The 19,534-nt window shown below is 37.5% G+C and overlaps 1 protein-coding gene across 9 annotated transcripts in view; it reads left to right on the plus strand.

Annotated features, from left to right (window-relative positions):
- raph1b (Ras association (RalGDS/AF-6) and pleckstrin homology domains 1b) overlaps positions 1-19,534 on the plus strand; it is a 76,625-nt gene that overhangs the window by 51,534 nt on the left and 5,557 nt on the right. For 5 of the 9 annotated variants that reach the window (XM_059554133.1, XM_059554132.1, XM_059554135.1 and 2 more), the window contains 13 exons: positions 1,326-1,428; positions 1,956-2,539; positions 8,510-8,596; positions 8,886-8,960; positions 12,282-12,359; positions 13,817-13,976; positions 14,083-14,204; positions 14,963-15,028; positions 15,307-15,450; positions 15,983-16,093; positions 18,713-18,811; positions 19,038-19,158; positions 19,280-19,422. In XM_059554133.1, coding sequence (XP_059410116.1) covers positions 1,326-1,428; positions 1,956-2,539; positions 8,510-8,596; positions 8,886-8,960; positions 12,282-12,359; positions 13,817-13,976; positions 14,083-14,204; positions 14,963-15,028; positions 15,307-15,450; positions 15,983-16,093; positions 18,713-18,811; positions 19,038-19,158; positions 19,280-19,422 — 1,893 coding nt within the window. Of the gene's footprint in view, positions 1-1,325; positions 1,429-1,955; positions 2,540-7,762; positions 7,903-8,509; positions 8,597-8,885; positions 8,961-10,704; positions 12,152-12,281; positions 12,360-13,816; positions 13,977-14,082; positions 14,205-14,962; positions 15,029-15,306; positions 15,451-15,982; positions 16,094-18,712; positions 18,812-19,037; positions 19,159-19,279; positions 19,423-19,534 lie in introns of those variants that run through there. The other 4 variants (XM_059554137.1, XM_059554139.1, XM_059554138.1 and 1 more) reach the window with 4 other exon arrangements.

The following is a 19,534-nucleotide window of genomic DNA, read 5'->3' on the forward strand; positions in this document are numbered from 1 at the left end:
TGACATGGAACAATATTTTCATTTTTGGGTAAACTACTCCTTTAATAAAATGTTATTTTAATGTATTTTATGAATATGCATTTGTCTACTTGTGCCAAGCTTCAAGGTGTCATATAATGCTTTTTTAAAAGATCATTATTTTGTGTACTAGGTGTAACAGAATATGTGGACATGCTTTTAATGTTCAAAAAACACAGTATTTGTCAAATACTGTACATTATTGTAGGTCCTCTATGTCCCGCCTCTCTCAAACGTGTCATTTTCTACAAAGTCCCTCTTTCCGACAAGCACAGTCTGCTGTTATTGGCCAACTGACCAAGTGCATTGTGATTGGCTGAACACTGCAAGCACTCGTTGCAAATGTAACGCCCCTTTCCCTAATCGAAAGCTTCATCTTTCAAAATAAATGTAAAGACAGTTAATAATGTCCTTAGTTTTACCATTAGTTCAAGCTTGAAAGGAGATCAGAGTGGCGTGACAGACACAGTGATGAAGCTCGTATGTGTTTGCAGTACACAAACCACGGACGGTTAAGAAAGCTGACTCCACTGTGTGACCCTCTCTCTCTCTCTCTCTCTCTCTCTCTCTCTCTCTCTATCTCTCTCTCTCTCTCGCGGCACACACACGACGCACAAAACCCCACATTTGAACAGTCAATAGCAAATACTTAAACTAATAACAAAACATACTTACAGTAGCTGATTCAGAAGTGCCAGATTGTTTGTAGCTAAGTCAGAATGACCTCCTCTTCTAGGTTCACGAAACAGTCATCCATTGCTGTTCTGTTTGAAGTAATCTTAAAGGTTCCTAAATGCAACCATTTTCAGAAGGTCAAATAAAGTTTCACTTTCGCCTAGATACACACAGCATCTCCCTGAAATGGCTACTTCAACACTAACTGCGGTTACTGAAAACAATGCCTTCTTTCTTTGTGTGAACATTTGGGTGGCATTATGCAAATATTTCCACATCGTGACGTAGACATGTGGGGATGTGTTGGAACTAGCGGTTTTAGGGGGCATGGCAGAATCTTAACTTTGATAAAGTATATCTCTTTGGATTTGAGACTTTAGTCTTAGGAACTTTACAGATCTTCTTCAGGTACCAAGAACTTGTAACACTCTAAAGAGAAAGGAAAAATTTTAATCGCATCATATGACCCCTTTTAAATATTTTACAGAGTAGAAATTGTATGTTATTAATTGACAGACCTAATTTAGATACTTCCTTTTCTTATTGTATTGATGTGTTGTATTGATGATTATGTTGATGATTTGTCTGTCTCGTCTTACCTGATCACCTTCCCCTGTCTCTCTGTAATGTAGAGTTTGGATGATGGGCGTCCTGAGAAAGTGCAGAAAGCTCCTCTCAGACAGGAAACAAACCTTGCCAATTTCTCCTACCGCTTCTCTATGTACAACATCAACGGTTAGACTACACCCAGACACACACCACCTCTGATTACTCCGCATTCATTATCACTCAGAATCCTACTCAAAACGCCTTCACATACATCTGATATGGTGGTGTTGCGGCATGCTGCAGCTTTCATGGATTATCATTAAACCACCAGCATAAGAGCAGAATGCTTGTAATTATAGATTAGCTTGCACAAACACTGCAGTTGAAAAGTTTCGGGTCTTTTGCTCACCAAGGCTGCATTTATTTGACCAAAAACACAGTACAAACAGTAGTTCAAATTTAAAATAACTGTTTTCTATTGTAATATATAAAAGAATTTATGTCATTCCTGTTATGCAAAGTGTCCTATGATCCTTCAGAAATCATTCTAATTTTCATTGTGGAAAAAAAGTTTAGAAGAACAGCATTTACAAATGCTATCACTTTGAAACAATTTAATGCATCTTTGCTGAATTAAAGTGTTAATTAACACAAACTTTTGAACAGCAGCATACTTGAATTAAATGAATTTGAATGGCCCTCTCTCTATGTAGAAGCCATTAACCAAGGCGAGACAGTGGACCTGGATGCCCTCATGGCCGACCTGTGTTCAATAGAACAAGAGCTCAGCACTATCGGCAAACCCATGAGCAAGCCCTCAGATGGCAAATCTAGACAAAGACCCACAGGCCGCTCGGCCAGCACCAAACACACCAGAGGGGGCAGCAGCGGAGGAAGCGCCAGCAGCAGCACCAGAGCGTCTCCGGCCTCCACCGTACGAGGTGGCAGCAGTCAGTCACGGCCCCTGGCCTCCAACTTCTCCCTGGATGACATCACTGCTCAGCTAGAAAAGGCATCCCTGAGCATGGACGAGGCGGCGAAACAGACTTCCGAATCTTCCTCCTCATCTTCCTCCTCATATTCATCTGCAACTCTCTCTCACACACCTTCTAACGCACATCATCGCCGTACAGGATCGGTTGGGACGGTCAGTGACCAGGAAGTGCGCTCCATCGGTCATTCGTCCAGGTCAAGCGTCAACTCTGCCTCGGCATCCAGCATGGATTCACTGGACATTCGAGGGCAGGAGAATGAGGCGCAGTCACAGAATCCGAACCAAAGCCAGACTAGCACAGAGGTAACACAAACACAAGCTTGATATTACATATTTTTGTCCCTTTTGAATTATTTAATAGCTGGCGCTTAGATTTCAGACTTTAAGAAGAACTGGATGGTAACTATGACATGACTTGGTCCATAGAGGCCTAACGGTTTATAAGACCATATTCTCTTTTCACTGTGAGAACCTCTGAGAGACGTAAAAGAGAGAAAACTGAAAGCAGATGTGAGGGGCTCAAATCTAAAGCACAACACCAGAGAAGAAATATCCACAAAAGACAAAGATAGATCAGAACGGTCAGTCAGCACAGGGATAATGGTCTGAATCAGGCCAGCTTTCTTTAGTTGGGTGTTGTATAAAGTCAACATGAATTGTCTTTCACAACACTTTTTACATTGTCTTTATATCTTAAAAAAAAAAATCTGTTAAAGGTGCATTCACTACTTGCTAATTTAATTTAAGAGCCATCTGAGTAGGGATGTTATGGTACACAAATAACGGTTTGGTATTGTCTTTTTGTTACAGCAGGAGGAAAAAAAATAAACATAAAATAGCTTTTTCAGTGGTTTACTATAATAAATAATAAATTAAATTATAATTATAATTTTCCTAAGGATAAAAATCTACCTCAGCTTATGCTGTGTAAAAATGTGCATGTGACGGATAAAAATCTTGAATTTTGAATACCACCTGCAATACCATCGCGACCCACTAGGGGGCCACAGCCCACAGGTTGAAAACCACTGCTCTAAACTAGGGCTGCACGATGTGTCGTTTAAGCATCGATATCGCGATGTACGAATCCACGATAGTCACATCGCAGGGTGTGCGATGTAGGCTGTCGTAGTTGATCCATTATTCATTAACTGTATGGGCCAGCTGCTCCCCGGCCCTTGACTAATGTGATTTGCGGATTAATTGCACAGCTTAACCATCATAGAGAGAAAATTTTGACAAGGCAGAGAGAGAGAGCGCACGAGAGAAAAAGAGATAGAGAAAGAGCGTGTGCGCGAGAGACAGAGAGAGAGAGCGCATGCGCGAGAGAGAGACAGAGAGAGCGCGTGCGCATGCTAGAGAGAGAGAGAGCGCGCAAGAGAGAGATAGAGAGCGCGTGCGCGCGAGAGAGAGATAGAGAGAGCGTGAGAAAGCCCCGGCCGCACGCTCACCGTCTTCAAACAACATGAGCACTGTCTTGCTCTCTCTCCCTCGCGCATATTAATCAATTGACACGATGGTGTCGATGTTTAAATAATTTAAAATGAGAATGGAAGTGTGCTCACCCCATTTTTGTTTGTAAGAAAAAATTTGATTAGATTTCATATCGCTATATATCGCAGAAAAATGAAATATCGCAATGTCATTTTTTCTATATAGAGTTCATTATTGAAGATGAATCGCATTCAATAATGAACTCGATAAAGCGTAGGTTTTTTATTTTATTGACGTCTTTCTGCGGTTGAAACACTGATTAAGCGATTACGTCAGGCATGAGATGTTCATGTTTATTTCACAATAAAACTAGTAGGTAAAAGGAAGGGATGATAACACTCACTCGCGCTCCGCACTGCCATTTAAACTGAGGAGTTTATACACCGATCACATCAAAGAGCACCAAAATGCCCGGTTAATGTTTAAAGGGGTCATATGATGAGATTACAATTTTGCCTTATCTCTTTGGAGTGTTACAAGCTCTTGGTGCATAAAGAAGAGTCCAAAGAGATAGTCTTTATAAAAGTTAAGAGTCAACAACACGTTCTAACACACCCCACATGTCTACTTCACGATGTGGGAATATTTGCATAACACCGCCCAAATGTTCACTTAAAGAAGTGAACAAAGAAACAAGAGAAACAAGGCATAACTTTTATTCGTGTATTACGTTTTTATGTTTAAAGAATATGCCACCGATGATTCAAACATGAGTTTTGAGCAGTGTAGAGTAGGGCTGTAGCTATCCAATATTTTAGTAATCGAGTATTCTACCAAAAATTCCATCGAGTAATCGGATAAAATGTGTTTTTGCTTAATTAAAGTGCAATATTAATTATGCAAGAGAAAATAAGACTCCTGGGTCTCTTAAAATTAACAACTAAGTTTCCTTTTTTAGATTTTTTTTTTTTTTTTTTTTTTTTAAATGCATAGAATGCAATGCATACATCAAAAAGAAACATTTAATTAGTACCCATTATTTCTCTGTCTGTACTTGTACTGTGAACAATGACAATAACGTTGACAGATGAATTAAGTGCATTTAAGTGCCATTCAGTTGGGGTTTTAAATAAAGTATTTTCTGAGATGCACATTAAACATTAAACACATAAAACATTTATTTGATTTATCTTTTAATTATTGAACATTAACTTAATTTTTGGTAAACAAAGGGGATTTACTATTAAAAATAAAACATGGAAGAAATGTTGTGTGATTAAACCTTAGTAGTAGGCTATGTACATTATGCTGAACAATAGTCTTTAACCAGACTTTTATTTTGATGGGGTGACATATCTTTACAGTTCTGTGTATGTGATGTGACGCTTGTTTTACTCGAATCAAATGGTCAAATGCTCATGAAGAGACTGTCAGAGCAGTTCTGGAGATGTTGTTCATGTGTTCACATCCTTATTTAGTGAGAGGACAGAAGCTGAAATCACCGGAGCGTCACGCGCGCTTCAGTGTGTTAATAAAGGAACTCGCGCTTCTGTGCCATTCATTAACACAGACACGCAGAACATGCAGGATTCATATTTAAATAGACTGTTCCGGCTTAATATTTACATATATTAGTCCATATTATGATTTGATGTAAGTGCAATGATCTATTTTTGATTAATTCATTCAAAATTTGGCAAATTCCGTGCCATTCCGCGTTAAACTGTAAATTCCGTTTTTATGACTGGATTCCGCGGTTCCCTCCGCGTTTTTTGCATCGCGGAAATCATAGGGCCCTAGTTTTGGTATGCCAGCTCTATCTTGCAATGGACACACGCCACGACGTTCTCTTTACGTTTGCCCGCGCCCTCAAATCAAAACACTGCTGACTCCTTGTGTCTCCTTTCGCTTTGTGGGAGACGTAAACGCGTTGTCACATTTTACAAAATCATTGCGAAAGAACCTGACGTGAGATTTAAAATAAATTAAAAGAGGCTTCGAGGCAGAGAAATTTGCCTCAATCATTTTTTGTAATCGAGTTACTCGCGGAATCGTTTCAGCCCTAGTGTAGAGTAGTGCTGTTTGTCGTTTCTCCAATAACAAATGCAGACATAGTTTTATGTTTACGCAGCACGATACACAAAATATACTGGAGTCCATCAAATTTGAGTGAAATTCATCAAAATCGCTGGCGGTGGCTGGCAACGTTTTTAAAAAATGCTGGGGGGGGTTAATTGAGTTACTTGATATGGGTGTTTTTGTGTATATGTGGGTGTTAAAGAGTAGACGTTTCTAAATTTAAAATTCTTTTCCCGTCTGTGTAACTTCATAATTAGTCTTAGTCATAATTCTGTTTTGAATAACTGTCTTACAGTCAGTCTAATTACTACCAAAAAACAAAAGAGTCACTGACATTTTAAAAAGTGTATCCTGTTATTCCCTAAACAATTTAGAACAAAGAGGGTCTCTTTACTTGGACAGTCAACATTCCCTCTGACCCAGACACAAACACGGTTCTATTCACAGCAGTTGTTTGTTCTTTTGTTAAGGGCAAAGTCTGTATTGTGGTTTTGGGAAATGTGATGATCGAGGTTTTAATGAATTCAGCATTGAATCATTAAAGCTGAGTCATCTTTTGGCTACCCACATACTTCTCACACACACACTTATTTACAACCAGTTTTTCTCAAGCACAAACACTCAGCTTTTATAGTTCTTCAGTACTGTTGTCAGAACCTGTGAAGACAATAAATCAGAAGTGCAGTAAGTGCAATAAAACAAAAATGCTACAACGCCACTCTTCTAACCACAGTTTTGCTCATCCGCACCAGGATGTACAGACCCGAGCATTTCTTTCAGCTAAAAATACATACTGTGGTTTCAGATGTAAACTAGTGCTGTTTCACAGATGGAACAACGTGATAGGGTTTCACGTGTGAGGGGGAGAGTGTGTGCACAAATCTTGCTGTCGTAATCTTGCATGACATTATTGTGTGACATAGACACAGACAGTGTGCTGTCTATGGTCAGTGTAAACAGTACATAGTGACTAACACCTGCATTGTTAAATGGCTATGCAACTCTAACTTATTTGAATGCATGGTGTTTTGGTAACATCTTGTAACTGTATGCTTACACTAAAAAAGTTATATAGGAGCAACAGGTGACATTGTTTCATATTAATATAGATGACATAATAGAAGCTAAGGTTTTCTGCCACTGCTCTGTGGACCCAGGGGCTCCATGAAGGTACTGCAGGGACGATATACAGTATAAAACACATGGAGATTGAACACATGAAACATTTATATAATGTTTTAATGAAAGTATTTTTAAAACTTTTTTATTTATATTGGAGCATGGATCCATTGGTCTGTGAAGCTTGAAAACTCTTGTCATGTTCAACTCTATGACAATATCTATAATTTGTAAAAACAAACAAACTTTTTTTTTACAGTAAAGATCTAAAAAATGTAATTCTAATCTGGCAAGGCAAGAGTAAATGTTAAATACAGACAGTTTCTAAAATATAGCCAAAGACTTGTATCTTGTCTTGCACATTTGACACAAATAATACGATTAAATTGCTTACAGACTTTCTGTGCAAAGTCAAACTTCACTTAAAGCCAGTAACATTTTGTGCAAGGATACCATAGAAGGGACCTGACGTAACGATCTGCAAAGGATTGTTTACATGAAGCAAACTCACACCCACACTTTTAATGCCTAACTAGAAGTTCATCCTCCTAGAACTATAGGCCCACTACTAAAATCATGACCACTTTGAGAACTGTACAGCTAGTACAAGCCCTGTACAGCTAGTACAAGGGATAGTTCATCCAAAAATGAAAACTGTCATCATTTACTAACCCCCATGTTCTTCAAGTCAAGTCAAGTCACCTTTATTTATATAGCGCTTTAAACAAAATAGATTGCGTCAAAGCAACTGAACAACATTCATTAGGAAAACAGTGTGTCAATAATGCAAAATGACAGTTAAAGGCAGTTCATCATTGAATTCAGTGATGTCATCTCGGTTTAGTTAAATAGTGTCTGTGCATTTATTTGCAATCAAGTCAACGATATCGCTGTAGATGAAGTGTCCCCAACTAAGCAAGCCAGAGGCGAAGGCGGGAAGGAACCGTAACTCCATCTTCAAAACCCATAAGACTTTTGTTCATCTTCAGAACATGAATGAAGATATTTTTCATGTTCTCTCTTCATTTAGTGAGGTTTGTTCTCGTATATCAAGCAAGTACGATTGAGCTTCTGTTTACCATGTTTGATATGCTCTGTGTATGTGCACTGATCAATATTTATGTCAATTAAAGACTAAATTAAATTTGTTCGTCATGTAAAGCAATCGTGGCTCTTCAGAAGACCTGAAACTTACTTTAAAATGCCTTTATAAACGTTTTAAAGATGTTGGTTGCATGGACTTTCAGTGGATGAAACGAAAGGATTAGTGAATGCTTATAATATCATTTGTGATTTGAAGATGAATTTAAATTGTATGGTTTTAAAAGACACAAGGGTGAGAAAATAATGAGAGCGTTTTCATTTACGGATGAACTATCCCTTTCGGAAAAATGCAACATGCCCTATAGACTTCCATTGTACTTATAATACTGCAAACTGAGGGACAAGTCAAAATTACTTTCTGTGCTAATCGATAGTATCTGTGGCATACTGTCGATTAGTTTTACAACAAGAGTGGTGGCTTACATTGACCCTTGCTTGTGCATGCCTTGTTTTGCATTGTCTGCTGCATGAATAATGTGTTTATGTCTGCACATTTTCTGTATGTGATGTCACTGCCTCCCCCACCCCTTTTCCCAGCATGTCTCACTGCGAAAGGCCAATGGTAAAGCTACCAGACGGCATCTTGACTTCACCTCACAGGAGGGGGAGGTGGATCAAAGTACTGTAAGTGTGTTTGTGCGCGACAGGGGATAGGTGAACACAGTATGTTCATTCTCAAAATACTGGTTCTTATTATAGCTGTGATCACAGTATTTTATATAACAAACAGTTCTTCTTTTATACATTTTTTTCCATTCACATAATGCCACCTCTTTCTGATTTTGAATAATCAGGCAATGCTTCCACACTTTCTATGCTTTACCACAATCAAGTATGTATTTCTATCATTTTTGGAATCACTGTAATCATTACACTGATTAATCTCTGTTTGTCTTTTCCCTGCACCCTAAAGCACTCGTATCTGGACAGGGAGACCTCTCTGATTCTGAAAAACATTGCAGGAAAACCCTCTCACCTGCTGACCAAGGTGACGCCTCCTTTCGCTTGCTTTTCTTTTCTTTTCTCTGCATGTTTTTGGTTTATTTTGGTCTTCTTGCCAGACTTGACACTTTGCTCCATCCACACTGCCTTCTTACATTTTTAAAGTGGTATATCTCCTATTTACTCTTTGCTGCCATCTTCATGTCTACATTTATTTAAAGATACAATCAGATCATCACAGTACCTACAGTACCTCTTTCTGAAGAGAAAGCAAGGGTTATTTATAATGTTTTTTTTATTTTATTATTAACTTACAGGAATAAAAAAATAAATCATATCAGGTTTTCCGGTTCATAATAGTCAGTTAGCATTCTCAGACTGTAGGTTGTTAGATGTTTTAGTTTTTAGCATATTGACTTTTTGAAATTAATTTGTATGTTTAGGAATTTGTGGTTTTCATTACAAATGTAAAGAACATCATTTTCTTAATTCTTTTTTTTTTTTTTTTTATAAAAGTGTCTTACAACAGTGATTTTTAGTATATAAAACAGGTTTGTAAAGAGGTGCGTGGTTTTGTGAGCTGCAGTATAAAAGTTATTTCTCTTTCCCTGAAGAAATGGCTGTTCATCACTTATTTAATTTTAAGACAATTTAATTGTAAAAACTATATAAAACTGAAAACATTTGACCTATTATGTTGTGTGTGTGTGTGAGAGAGAGAGAGAGAGAGAAAGAAAGTGGTGTTTGTTTTACAAAGTAGAGTAGTAACACTAGTGACTCTCTTTGGTCTAAAACTAATAAATAAATTTGGTCACATGCAGTTTGACTTTCCATGTAATAAACAGTATTATTTTAGGGATAGTTTAATCAAAAATAAAAACTCTATTAATAACTCACCTTTTTTGTTCCAAATTTGTAAGACTTTTTTCTGCAGAGCGCAAAGAAGATATTTTAGGTAAAAATTGTTAACCGCACAGTTTTGTATATAATTCCCATTGTATAGTTAAAAAAAAAAAATTCTCACAGACAAAGAAGAAAATCCAAAACAGGTTTGGAATGACATGAGAAGTAAACAATGATGGAATTTAAATTTTTGAGTGAACTATCCCTATAATAATACTGTTAGCCATGCAGCATAGATAGCCATGCATTTGTTTTCCAATAAGCATTAATTTGCTTTAAAAAAAAAAAAAAGAGTCTAAATTGAATAACTTCTTTAATTTTATTTTTAATTTATTCCTGAGAACAGCTATTATTTTGCATGTGATTGTAATACCCATGTTGTCATACCAGCACAGGTGCTTTTGCAGGTGCAGAGCATTGTGGGTATGGGTGCTTTGTCTTTTGGAGTTTAATAATAAGCATCTAAATCTGACGCCACTTTGATTTTTCAATCAAAAACCTTGAAACCTTGAAGCTGCTTCAGCCAAATTGATATGGTTTATTATTTTCTCAAGTTCATTGTGCTGCATTACAACATTATCTCGGGTTGTTGTTATAGTAAAGTAAGCTTTTGAATTAAAGTTTTCCATGTATGTGAAGTTTTTACAGAAATAGCTATTTTGAATTCAATTCACTGCATCCACATTCACTTTGATCAGAGCATCCAATTGAACTGGTACTTGAAGTTTATCCAAAATGTGTCCTACGTTATATTCCAACATGATTTGAGATATTTCCTAGAAATGCCATAATATTTCTTTGTCAGAATTTTTCAGAGTCCTAAAGATTTTTATTTATTATGGTTTAAATTTGATTTTCAATCCCATGTTTAGTTGTTTAGGAATTTGTCTTTTTCTTCTTCTTCTTCTTCGTTAAATAAAGCAGAGTCAGCTAAGTTTTATTTATTTGTCCTGACATTAGACAAAGTCATTATACATTTACACAAACCGAGGCGGAGATGTTCTTGAAATCCCACTTTGATTTCTTCATGATTTCATCAGACCTCTCAAACGGTGTATAGATGGGCTCACTGCAGGCTGCTGAGACACAGACTCTCTGCTTAAACACAGACCGAGGGGAAAACCAGAGAAAGGAAAAAAGACTTCAAAGGGAATTTAATGCTTTTTATCGAAGCCTCCGCCTCGGCTGTTTGCAGAACTCTCCCATTCTCTTTCTCTCTGCATCATAAATATGCATCTGCCATAGTGAGTCAAGAGAGAGAAACTGTCCTTTCACATCACACAAACCACACTTTTTTCCTTCCTTCCTTCCTCTTCATTCTATGCTTTTCATTGCTTATTCTTTGTATATTAAGATCTTTATTTGTCTGTCTCTGACTTTGTATTTCTTAATCAACCAATAACCTACCCATCCCGTTAAAAATATGACATAATAATAGTTGACTTAAGGGGTTAAACCATTGTCCTTACAATGGGGTAGGGGTGCTTCTTTAATGTGTAAAACAGTAAATAAAACGCTAAATATCATTCATCTCCATGGTACCCCCAAAGAGGGAGGTGTTTTCCCACAGCCGCAGAAAAAAGATCAGAGAACAATATAATCTACTTTTGGTCTCCGCTTTATTGGCTAGTGGAAAGAAGGTCAAAGAAACGAAACCTCATTGATTGGCTGCTGAGAAGTATACATATCTTCCGATTGGAGAAGAGAGAATGAGAGGGTCTTTTACAGCTGATGGCGGCTTGGTCTGCTGGTGAGGGGGATTAAACCCTGTGATTGGGCACGCTACCAGAGACATGCAGCTGTTTCACAGAGAGGGAGAGAGAGTGTAAAGAGAGGAGGAGGTCTCAATCCCTCCCAATTTTGAGGAGTAGAGTTGTGTGTAAGGTACTCTGGGTGTAAAGATACTTGAGGGGAAGCGTTTTCATCTGGGTGTCGCAGCCAATGCACATTTCGACATCACGCTTCTTCAAATTGAGCTTCGACTTATTTTTCGGATTATTTGAATGATTTTCATCGGAGGCCATTTCTGCAGCAGCTCTGAAACTTCAGCTGGAAGTACCCGTCCGGCCTTGACATAGCTGCCGTTTGTGATGAGAACATTCATTTAATGGATTTCTGAAACAATTGAGCTGGTACAAATCTGTGAATCTCTTAAAATTCGTATTGAATGAATGAACAGCCATTTCTTTAAGGAACCAATGAGCAAATGAGCCATGGTTCAGGCGTGATCGTGTAACTGCCTTCTGTGTTGCTGGTTGATCAGACTTTGCAAGTGTTTAGGGATTGCTTTAAAAGGTCAGAATGGATGTGATGACTGCATGTTGGAGAGGGCAGGTAAGTGTAAAACAGAAATCCACCTGTTCCTATTTTTGTACCTCAGTAATGGATGACACTACTAGCAGACTGTTGGTGGAATACTATGTGAGTGTGTTTCTTTGTTAACATGTCATTGTGTCATTCGCAGGAGGAACAGGCTGCCAAAGCCAAGGCTGAGAAAATCCGCGTGGCGTTAGAGAAAATTAAAGAAGCCCAGGTTAAAAAGGTGAGTAAAAGCCCATGTGAATCTCTGATCTGAAGGGTCAGTAGCCATGCAGAATTCAGAATGAATGCACAGTAGAAAATAGGTCACTCGTGTGTCTGCGAGTCTCTGTCTGCTTAGAAGGGAAGATGCACAAACAAAATGTCGGTGAGACTTTTGCTTCAAATTACTTGTTAAACAATGTCATTGTGTTATTGCTGTTCAATCTGGTCTAAGGTTTGTGTTAATTATTGAGAGACGATCTGTACTATTACTCTATTCATCTGAAAAGCACTGTCAAAATAGATGCCACCAGGCACATACTAATACCAAGTGAATGAATTAGACACAGTACCGTGATTGGGCCTCTGTAGCTGAGACAGATGACTGTTTCCATTCTTTGTGTGTTTAGAGAAAACTGACAGCATTGAGCAGCAATGGTGCAGTGAGACTGATACAGAGTGATACTGCGTCAAATGCACTTTAAATAATAATAATAATAAAAACAGAATTTTATAATATACAGTCTAAGTCAAAGTCTGAGACCCCTTTTTCTGTTTTTTTTTTTACTAATGAAGGTCACATTGAAAAAAGCTAATGACCATGTTAACTCTATAAAAGGTCAGAATTTCTTACATTTATAAAACCCAAGACAATCTATGACAGCTCAGATTTTCATTCAAATAGCTGATGATATAATTAAAAGAAAAGAAAATATGAATAAAGAAATTGATTTAAAAATAATAATTTTGCAAGTGGTCTCAGATCTTTGGACCCCTGAGTGTGTATCCTTGTGGAGAAAATAAAATCTATGTAGCCTAGTGAATGTTAAAAGATTTTGCAGACTGAAGCAAAGTTTCAAAATGTGAAGCAAAAATACAGCAACACGTGTAACTGTACTTAGTTATTGTAGTTTATCCAAAGTAGCCAACATTTGGTTAGATTACAGATAGCTTGGGAATAAATGCTGGGTATTTTGGCAACCAGCTTGTCCAAACCAACCATCATGAGATGCATCCTGGGAATGATTTTCAAACAGTATTGGTGGAGTGACCATGTTTACAGGCCACTTGTTAGCTACTTTTCTTTCTCTATCCCATTCAATTTATCCATTTAATGGGGTGGTGGTGGCGCAGTGGATAAGACACATGCCTTTGGTGTGAGAGACCTGGGTTCGAATCCACTGTGAGACACCAATGTGTCCCTGAGCAAGAGACTTAACCCCTAGTTGCTCAAGAGGCGTGCAACCTCTGACATTATGTAGCAATTGTAAGTCGCTTTGGATAAAAGCGTCAGCTAAATGAATAAATGTAATGTAAACAGTCATTTATTTATTTTAGTAAAAGCAAATTAATATGCAGGTATAATATTTATCTACATATTGTGTCATTCCATTAAGATATGTGTAAATATAGCTGTATTCAATATTTAATGTACTGGAATGAACCAAAATTTCCTTTCCTATTAATCTTCCTCTTCAGCTGGTGATACGTGTACATATGTCAGATGAGAGCTCAAAGACCATGATGGTGGATGAGAGGCAGACGGTCAGGCAGGTGCTGGACAGTCTGCTGGATAAATCTCACTGCGGTTACAGTCCAGACTGGGCCCTGGTTGAGACCATACCTGAGCTACAGATGGGTGAGGGCAAATGCACATGCTTAGATAACCTGTGAACCTGAGGGACAATAAGATTATGATTTTATACCTTATCATTCTCACTGACTCTTTCAATCGTTTTCCTCAGAGAGAATTTTTGAAGACCATGAGAACCTTGTGGAGAACTTGCTCAACTGGACCAGAGACAGTCAAAACAAACTCATGTTCATTGAACGGATTGAAAAGTATGCACTTTTCAAAAATCCACAGGTGAAGCTCTTTTTTTTTTGTGACGTATACAGAAAACTAATCTGACTTTCAAAGTCTGTTTTAATCATAGATACAAACATTATTAAGTCACTACTTAATTGGAATAGCCAAATTAGAAACATTTGGAGACTTTTTAAACCCCAGAGTACACTGCTGTTCAAAAGGTTGGGATCAGTATGTGTTTTTTTTGTTGTTGTTTTTGTTTGATTTTTATTTGGGGGGGGGGGGGGGGGGTTGGACTTTTATTCAGGAAGCTTCAAAAAGTTACGGCATTTGATCTAAAGTGACAGTAAAGACGTCTAATTTTACAAAAAATAACTAATAAAATCCGTTTCAAATGTTGTTCTTTAGAACTTTCTATTCTTCCAAAAGTCCTTAAAAATAAAATGTGGTGTTTTTTCCACAGAAATTTGCATCACAACTGTTTTTCATTTCAATATTAAGACATTTTTGCTTAAACCGAAAAAAACTGCATATTAGAATGATTTCTGAAGGATCATGTGACACTGAAGACTAAAGATGTGGCTGCTGAAAATTCATCTTTTCATTTTCAATAATGTATTGCATTAATATTTCACAAAATTACTGTTTTTATTGTATATTTGATCAAATAAATGTAACCTTACTGAGCATTCTTGTGCATATGTACACACTCTGGTCTAAATATAGGTTTAAAATAAAAGTAATGAGCTATGAATCTTTTTATGGTTTATGTTGTCAGCCTGATTCACTTTTTGCATGTTGTGTATGTTTTTAAGAACTATTTACTTGGGAGGAAGGAGACCTCTGAGATGGCAGACAGAAACAAGGAGGCATTGCTGGAGGTAAATTACAGGTTATAATACAAATTATAGATTGATATCATATTAAACCAACTATCCCACTCAGAAAACCTCAAACACCTTTTATAAAGGCCTAAAATAACTAGCCTCACCTCTTAGTTCCTGTCAGTTAGTTAATGTGACCAAAGCCTTCATCAATGTGAATTTTAAAGTGTTGATTGTGATGTCCGGCAGAGTTTACAGCTGTCTATGTCTGTCGAGATAAAATTTCAGAATGCTCAACTGTATAATGTTGTATTTTGTATCTGTATGTCTTGAAGGAATGTTTTTGTGGAAGCTCAGTGTCTGTTCCTGAAATTGAGGGAGTGTTGTGGTTGAAGGAGGATGGCAAAAAGTCTTGGAAGAAGCGCTATTTTCTGCTGAGGGCATCTGGCATCTATTTTGTGCCAAAGGGCAAAGCCAAGGTCAGTGATATTGTTTGTGTTTATTTGTGTTTTATCATGTGATTTGGTGTTTTGTTCCCATTAAATGGACACAGAACTTAATAAACTCGAGTGGAATTTCCTGTTTATGGATTTACTGAGGATACTCTACACAAACCATATGCTGTTTGTCATCCACTTACAATAAATCATGGGGCTTTAATTCCCAGAGAGAACCCCATGCATTATTTTCTTGTACAATATTCACGTTCTTACTCAGTCACAAGCATACATAAGAACAGTTGTTTCATGTTAGCATTAAATTCTCTGACATTTAAGGATATGGGCTTGTCTGTCTGTAATATGCTTTTGCACAGACTCACTGATATCCTCTTGTGGTTGATCTTGGGTATTTGCTTCTGCTTGGTACCAGTATATAGTATTATTTTTCTAAATGTTTGCCTTTATCATCTCAAATTCAATCACTGTAAGCTATAAAGAAAAAACTATCCAAATTTGACAGACAGTTATAAATAGGAATACAAGTTTAATATGTTTAATTTGATCACTGTAGGCTTCAAGGGATTTGGTGTGCTTCCTGCAGTTGGACCATGTTAATGTTTATTATGGTCAGGACTACCGGAGCAAGTACAAGGCCCCCACTGACTACTGCCTGGCCCTCAAGGTTTGTGTGATGTGTTGGCTTTTTGTACTTTAGCCAGTGTAAATGATGTGCACTGTTGACTATTACCTTTTATAAAACTGGTTCATACACTACCTTTCAAATATTTGGGGCCTTTTAATACTTTAATTCAAAAAGGATGCATTAAATTGATAAAATATGACAATAAAGACATTTATAATGTTACAAATTGTTATTATTATTTTTCTTTTTTTAAGGGTGTTTAAAAAGAATGCTCTTTTAAATCTTTTAAACTTTCTATTCATCAACTGCTGTATAAATGTAAGAAAGAAAACACCTTTCACCATCGATAACAATAAGACATGTTTCTTATATGGAGACTGGAATAATGGCATCTGAAAAATTCATTTTTGCTTGACAGTGGAAGCAATCAAATCAGTGGTTTTTTTTGTTTTGTTTTTTTTTTTTGTAGAAAACAAGCAGTAAATTAATAGTGCAAGTCTAAAAGGGACATTTTTCTTTTAAGAACAGAATTAGAATAGGAAATGTTAGAGTTAGATGGTCATATAAAGATGGAAGAGGTATATTTTTAGCTGATTCTTGAAGATGGCTCAGCTGGAGGACTCAGCTGCTGGGATTGAGTTGGGCAGGTCATATCACCAGGTGGGAACGTTTAATTTAAAAGTCCATGAAAGTGATTTTTTTTTTGCCTCTTTGGGGTGGCACAATAAAGCACTGTTCACTTGCAGAATACAAGCTTCTAGAGAGCACATAAGCCTGAAGTAATGAATTTAGGTAAAGGGAAGCAGAGCCAGTGGTGGTTTTGTAAGCAAACATTCATATCTTGAATCTTATACAAGCAGCTATTGGTAGCCAGTGCAAATTGATAAGCAGAGGTGTGACGTATATTCTTTCTGGCTTATTAAAAATTTATCTTGCTGTTGCGTTCTGGATTAATTGTAAATGTTTGACAGAACTGGCTATAAGACCTGCCAAGAAAGCATCGCAGTTGTCCAGCCTGGACAAAACAAGAGCTTGAACAAGGAGTTGTGAAGCATGTTCCAAAAGAAATGGCCTGATCTTTTTGATGATGAATAAAGCAAATCTGCAGGACAGATTTGGTCTGAGAATGTCAGCTGATCATCAGTCATAACTCCCAAGTTTTCTGGATGTTTCTGAAGGATTTATGGTTGATGTGCCTAACTGGATGGTGAAATTGTAATAAAACAATGGGTTTGATGGTACCACAAGCAGTTCTGTCTCGGTAAGGTTGAGTTGAAGGTGATGATCCTTCATCCAGCAAGAAATCTCTGGTAGACAAGCTGATATGCGAGCAGCTATCGTCGGATCATCAGGATGGACTGAGAGGTAGAGTTGTGTCATCAGCATAGCAGTTATGTGAAAAACCATGTTTCTGAATGACAGAACCTAGTGATGCCATGTAGATAGTGAAGACAAGTGGTCCAAGAACTGAGTCCTGAGGCACCCCAGTAGTTAGATGTTGTGACTTGGACACCTCACCTCTCCAAAATACCTTAAAGGACCTATCTGAGAGGAAAGACTCAAACCACTGGAGTGTGGTTCCTGAGATGCCCTGTGCCAATAGGGTTGGCTGGAGGATCTGGTGGTTAACCGTGTCAAAAGCAGCAGACAGGTCCAGTAAGTTAAGTATTGAATCCGCTCTTACCAGTCTTAGGGTTTCAACAACTGACAGCAAGGCAGTCTTAGTTGAATGTCCACTTCTGAAACCAGACTGGTTGTTGTCAAGGAGGTTGTTCTGTGTGAGAAAGGAAGAAGGGAAACCGGTCTGTAGTTCTCTAAAAGAGATGAGTTAAGGTCGGGTTTCTTAAGTAGTGGGGTTATACAAGCCTGTCTAAATGCTGAAGGAAAAACACCAGTGTTAAGGGATGCGTTAATGATGTGACTGAGTGCAGGTACAACTGCAGGAGTAATGGCTTGAAGGAGATGAGATGAAATAGGATCAAGTGGACAAGTAGTAGGAGGAGTAGAAAGGATGAGTTTGAAGACTTCTGCCTCAGAGAGTTGAATGAGTTTGTTAACTGGTAAGATGTGCTTAACAGATTGTGGTACATGACATACAAAACAGCTATTTTAAATTGTAATCATATTTCACATTATTACTGTTACTGTAACTGTATTATTGATCAGTTACATGCAGCCTTGGTGAACTTGAGGCTTCTTTCAAAACCTTTTTTAAAAATTCTTACAGACCCCAGTCATTTGAATAGTAGTGTATATTAAGAGCATCTCACAATCCTCAGCAGCTAATGAAGTGAATCTGTCCACTCAGACATTTTACACATTATAGCATTCAAGAATAAAATCAAATAAATTGTTAAAATGTTGAATTTCTTGGATATCATTGGAAATATATTGATTCCTGTATACTTTTACAAATATAAATAGGCTACATCTGTGAGTTTTTTTAATTGTGAGTTTTTAAATGTAAAAACAGGTTGGGTGACAGGTGGCTAAGTATATGGACAACTCGCATGTGATTGTATAACAGATGGATTTGCATTATGCACATTGACTATGTCACTGCCCTCTAGTGGTTCATTAGTATTATCAATCCAAAAATAAATTATTGAACCATTGTTGTCTTCAATGTCTTGGTAATATTGTTGATTGTGCCCACAGCACCCTCAGATACAGAAGAAGTCACAGTATATCAAATACCTGTGCTGTGATGATGTCAGAACTCTACACCAGTGGGTTAATGGCATTCGTATTGCTAAGGTAATCCTATAGCTTCCTATAGTCTGTCATGTTTTCGGTTCAGTTAATGAACCCTGTGGCCTCAGAACATGTTCTTCTGAAACTAACTAACATGACACATTATTTATATAACAAATGCTCTTCTGTATTTAATAAGAAATTTATAACCAGAGGTCACGTTGGAAATTACTTAATCTTCAACCGCAGGGTTTATATCTCTTCCTCACTGAATGTGTTTTAATCACAGTATGGGAAGCAATTGTATGTCAACTACCAGGAAGCCATGAAGCGCACAGAAGCTGCCTATGACTGGTCTTCTCTCTCCAGTACCAGCATCAAGTCAGGAATAAGCTCAGTCAGTATACCTGGTGAGTAACTTGAACCCTTCAAATATCATAGGCATTGGTAGTTATGGAGCATTTTCTTTGTGATTTGTTACTGTATATGTATGGGTTGCTTACTGATGATTGTGCTTATTTGTGCTTAAAGAATCACAGTCAAACCACTCTAGCCAAGCAGACAGTGGTATGTCAGATGGTACTTCGTCCTCCCATGCCCGTTCCCAGAGTGTAGTCAGTTCAATCTTCTCTGAGGCCTGGAAAAGAGGGACGCAAATCGAAGAGAGCACAAAGGTGAGCCATCCTCTTGTCTCTGGAAAGATATATCTCTTTATATGGGCACTTGATAAAACACCACAGAGTAAAGGCCTTTTCACACTGAACTTGAAAATTTGGCGTGAATGTT

This window comes from Carassius carassius, chromosome 7 (genome assembly GCF_963082965.1).
Source record: "Carassius carassius chromosome 7, fCarCar2.1, whole genome shotgun sequence".
NCBI classification, from domain to species: domain Eukaryota; kingdom Metazoa; phylum Chordata; class Actinopteri; order Cypriniformes; family Cyprinidae; genus Carassius; species Carassius carassius.